At 62.2% G+C, this 5087-nt stretch overlaps 1 protein-coding gene across 1 annotated transcript in view; it reads right to left on the bottom strand.

The window, feature by feature from the left end:
- Window positions 1–2520, bottom strand: part of FAM83H (family with sequence similarity 83, member H) — a 5074-nt gene extending 2554 nt beyond the window's left edge. The window contains exons 1-4 of the mRNA XM_011938216.1: window positions 1757–2520; window positions 812–976; window positions 620–744; window positions 5–377 (exon numbers count right to left, since the gene is read on the bottom strand). Of these exons, the coding sequence (XP_011793606.1) occupies window positions 5–377; window positions 620–744; window positions 812–976; window positions 1757–2203 (1110 nt within the window). The 5' untranslated portion in view covers window positions 2204–2520. The remainder of the gene's footprint in view (window positions 1–4; window positions 378–619; window positions 745–811; window positions 977–1756) is intronic.
- Between the last annotated feature and the right edge of the window lie 2567 nt (window positions 2521–5087).

The following is a 5087-nucleotide window of genomic DNA, read 5'->3' as shown; positions in this document are numbered from 1 at the left end:
CCGCGTGCGGCTCCAGCGCGCCCCCCGGCATCCGCGGAGGCTCCTCCCGGCGGAAGGCCGACAGGAAGTGGCGGTCCGGGTCGAGGAAGGAGGGGAAGCCCAGGCCCTCTTCCCGGGGTGGCGGGAACAGGAGGTGCGCTCGTTTCGGGAAGGAGAAAGGGGTTGGCGCCCCGACCCCAGGGACGCCCACGAGGGGCCCGGCCCCGGCATACGGAGCCAGGGCATAGGCATCCATGCGGGCCAGGGCCGCGGCCGAGGGCACAAGCGGCTCGGACTGCGCGAAGAGGATGCGGAACTCCTCATCGAAGCTGGAGACCAGCTCTCCTTGGAACACGTGTGCCAGGCTGCGGTGGATCTTCTCAAAGGACCACATGAAGCTGTGGGGGGTCAGGGCCAGAGTCAAACCGAGCTGGAGCGAGGGCACTGCAGCCCCGTGGGCATCGGGTGGGGCGGGGAGGACGCAGGGATGTGAGGTCTGCAAGGACCTGGGCCCTGCTAGGCTATGCAGGGGGCTACAGGACAAGGGCTCCTAGCAAGGAGGGCCCTGGTGTGGAAAGGGGGTGCTGGGGCTACAGGAGGAGGCCCCAGAGAAGGGGGTGAGGGAACCTCGCGGGCGCACCTGTAGCTCCCACTCATCACCACGGCACAGTCCACCAGCAAGAACTTCTCCTTGACGTGGCCCTTGAAGGACTTCCCAGTGCGGCAGTAGTAGGTGGGGCCCGCCACAGTCCGTACCCGCAGGAACTGGGGAGGGAGGGGAGTCAGATCTCTGCCACGGGTCCTCCCCAATCTCCCACTCCCGGGAACTCACATCCACGTGGTGCAGGTTGACACGGCACTTGCCGGCCATGTCCAGGAAGTGCTGCGCGTTCATCTCATCCAGCAGGATGTAGACTGGGACGCGACGGGCGGCGGCCTCCAACACTTCGCTGAGCAGGTCCACATCAGTGAACATGTCCATCACCACGGCCACCACCTGCAGGGGTGGGTCAGGACAGAGAGGAGAGGCCCCTGCTGTCCCCACACTATTGTCCAGCCTCCCCTCCACGGCCGGGAGGCGTCTGGATCACCCACAACTACTGTGAAACAAGTTAGTCCATCCCAGGCAGTGGGGCCACGTCTGGAAGATGGGTGGGAGGAAGGGACCACAGGACCAGAAGAAGAAGAAGTGTGGAGTGGCTGGCCATAAGGAGGGAGCCGAGGCAGGTGGAGGGCAGAGAACCCTGGACGAGGGTGGGCCAGTTTGGGGTATGGGGCCCTGCTGGGAGCACGGCAAGGGTACCTCAAAATTCCCTCCACCCTACAGACGGCTGAGCTGCCCCCACTCCAGGACAGCTGTCAGGGCTGAGTCCCAGGCTCCAGTTCTGCCTTGGGACAGGGTTGCTGCCATGGGCAGGGGAGAAAGTCACGGGCCTTTAGTGTCTGGACCTGATGCACCCTCCACCATCTGCTAGCTGTTTGGTGAGGGTTAGAAGCCCTCAGCTGGCCAAGGGCCACAGGGCAGGATGAGAGATAATTATCTGAACAATGAACCCAGGCTGGTGCGGTGCCCACCCATCTCAGAGCCCCTGAGTTTCTGGGCACTGGCCATGACCATGGGCAAGCAGACCTGGCAGCCCTGAAGATTGTTGCCAGGAACCCCTGCTCCAGCTGGAGCTCAGGGTTCACCCAAGCTGATTATGCTTATGCGTCTCCTCCACCCTGGTGCCTTGAGCCCAGGCCCCTCCCCACTACCCTCCAGCCCAAGATGGCGCACCTGCTGGGCGGAACGGATCATCCTGCGGGCCTCATCCTTGATGCTGGGGCTGTCAGGAGGTGGCGGCTGCACCAAGGTGGTCACCTCGGTGCCCTGGAAGCCGAAGGTCAGAGGCCAGCCCAGGTCAAGCTCAGGCACGGCCTGGTCTGAGTTCACTGGCCAGTATGTACCGGAGGAGCCATCCATGTCCACGTCGAGAAGGCTGCCTTCAGGGGGCTCTCGGGTAACATACTGTGGAGGCCGAAGGTGTCGGCTCACGTGTTCCAGCTCTTCAGGGCACAGGAAGTCCGGTGCCCCCTCAGTCGCCAGGAAGCGGCTGTAGGCCTCCGAGCCACCCTCGGCCAGTGCATCCACCGCCAGGCGGTAGTACTCTTTGTAGTGAGGCGGCAGGTACCCGGGTGCCAGCGGGTTGTCCCCCTGCGAGGAGCTCTGGGAGCGACGGGCCATGTTGGGGCCAGGGGTCTGGAGGGGCAGGGAGACACGTGACTAGGGGTGGGGGCACTGGGACCACTCCTACCCTCTAGCATGGACACACTGTGGAAGGGGCTGTCAGTGACTTGGGTAGGCTGAAGTTTAGCCCATGCCCAGGAGGCCTTCCAGGACACCAGCCGAGCCAGGCTCACAGAGGGCAACCCAGACCGTAGGATGCCCCGAGCTGAGGAGACACTGGTAGAGGGTGGGGCACAGGTATCCCAGCCCTGTCTCTCCTTCCTCTGGGAGGCTGAGGCAGGAGAACTGCTTGAAGCCAAGTGTTTGAAACCAGCCTGGGTAACACAGCAGGACCCCATCTCTACAATAAATTTTAAACATCAGGCAGGCGTGGTGTGTGCATGCAGTCCCAGCCACTTGGGAAGCTGAGACAAGGATTGTTTGAGCCCAGGAGTTGGAGGCTGCTATGAGTTATGATTGTGATACTGCACTCCTGCCTAGGTGATAAGAGTGAGACCACATCGCTACAAAAAATGGAAATAAAACCAACCCCCCCCAAAACATTTTATGACTGTTGGCTTAAAGACAAACATAATCCAGGCTGCATTCATCATTATAGTATTCACTTTTTTCTTAAGACATTCACAGGCCCCTGACACTGTGCCTACTAGACAAGCTGGTGCCACCCATGCTGCCATGTGTCTGTCCCTGACTGCCTGGGAGACCGTGGGTAGGTCACTGCACCTCTCTGGCCTACCTCTACTGCACAACACAGCTGAGGGTCCACAAGACACCATGCCTAGCCAAGGTGAGCGCAGCAAACAGGGCTGTGACCACCCTCCTCCTGGAATGGCAACCTTAAGCCCAACGCATAGCCCCGGGCCACACCTCCTCCCCATCCTCAGGGTTTCACAATTGGGTTCCCACAGCCCATTCTATGACTGCCCAGCCCTGCAACACTGACCCCTAGACTCTGTCCCTGTCTACCAGCCCCCCTCCTTCCCTTGACCTTTCTTGTCACTGTCCCTCTCAGATAAAACCTCCCTGGACCACAACCTCTTGGTGCCCACAGGGCCTGCACTCCACATCGCCCAGATCTGCCTCTCCACCTGCTCAGAGTCCTGTCACCACCAGCCCGTCCAGGACAGCAAGAACCTTTCCAGGTCCTGGGCTCCCCACCATCATCCATACTTGGCTGCCCCACAGCCCACTCTGTTCTCCAAAGGGTCCCTGCAGGGTGCCTGGCCCCTCCAGAAAGGTGTCAGATGGGGAGCACCCAGGGCCCACGCACATGGGGTCACCGAGCTACCTGGGTACCTCTCCCTGGAAGGAGAGCCCTAGGCACTGCTCAGCCCATCCCACTGCTCCTCGGGTTGGAGAGGGAGGCAGGACACCTATCCCCGCCTAGCACACAGGTTCCCGAATGTTGGCCCTGGCTGAGAAGGTGGTTCAGCCCAGACAGAGGAGTGTGCCCTGGGGCGCTGACAGGATGGGCGCTGGCCAGCTGGACTGCATGGGTGCTAGCCAGAGCCACTAGGCTGAGAATGTTGGGGTCAGGAGGCCGCTGTCCTGCCTGGTACCCCTGGGGGTGACATGGAGTTGGGACATGGGAAATACCTGGTGCCACTCAACAGCCCCAGATACCAACTGGCCTGGGAGAAGCTGTCCCAACCTTTCTTTGTTGAGGCACTGTCCTCATGGTTGACATATGGGGCTGGTTAGGGCACACTGTTCTGGTTGTGCCAGGGGCCGATCGAGGCCAACCACATGGGGGTGAGGTGTAGGCCTGTCTGGCTGGGCTGGGACGCCCACTCACCACTGCCAGCCTGGCTGTAGGGGTGGTGTCTGACCATACAGGGCAGGGGGAAACAACCCTGCTGACCTTGTTTGAGGGCATTTCCCGACGCTGGGGGACACTCTAGAAAGGACCCCCACTGTCCCTTTGGATTTCACAGGGGAGGGATATCCACACAGTGTCCAGGCTCAAGGCTGCGTGTAATGGGGGCAGGGATCATCTGGACTGTGGAATCCCCCGTCGTCAGGAGCCCTCCCAGCAGACACCCCTCGTCATCACAGGATGATGCCCAGACCTCCAATGGCTTCATTCCTCACATCGTATCCTTTCATGGGTACGTGTCTCCCAGGCTATGGACGGGGCTGCAGACACTCCCAAGCCCGAGATGGAGCACCCCAAGTGGCCTGCATGCCCACACATTTGCCTACCAAACGCCTGCCCAAGGGAGGGAGGGCGCGGAACCCACCCATGGCCAATGACTCAGCACGAATCCACTCTTCTGCTGCTGACCCCTGACCTCTGACTCGAAGTCAGGGCCCTCAGCTGGCCTTCAAGGACCCCATCCTCTCCACCCTGGCAGGAAGTGGGGTTCCTGAGTATCTGAAAGGAGGACCCCATGGAAGGATCTGGAGTTCCTACACAAAGTGGGGGTGAGCCTGTGCCAAGTTCCGATAGGCGCAGGAGGGTGCGGAGGCTCTAGGCGGCGGAAAGATGGGGTGCGGAGGACAGGGCTCAGAGACCGGAAGTCGCTCAGTGATAGCTGGCGGGGTGGGCACCCCAGCCGCCAACGGGGTCAGTGCACCCTACGAGCTCGCGGCTGCGGCGGCTGGGTGCCCCATCCACCCACCCCTGGAACGTGGGCGCTACGGGCAGCCCTCCCGTCACTCGCCCTGCTTGCCACGCGGGGATCCAGGTCGCACCCTGGCCACCCCAGTCCACGGCGGCCCGGGCAGGCGTCCCCAGGGAAGGGTCCAGGCCGTGCCCAGCACCCAGACTCCAGCTAGGCCGCGAGGGCGGCAGCGAGTCCGGACGGCCAGGCAGGCTCGACCCAGATCCCGGGCCGCTTCCCACTCGGCTCTTCTCGGGCCACCGTCGTGCGAGGGCGCT

Source organism: Colobus angolensis, unplaced genomic scaffold, assembly GCF_000951035.1.
Source record: "Colobus angolensis palliatus isolate OR3802 unplaced genomic scaffold, Cang.pa_1.0 Scaffold17, whole genome shotgun sequence".
NCBI lineage: Eukaryota > Metazoa > Chordata > Mammalia > Primates > Cercopithecidae > Colobus > Colobus angolensis.
The sequence above is the reverse complement of the archived record's forward strand: the minus strand, read 5'-3'. Positions and strand labels throughout refer to the sequence as shown.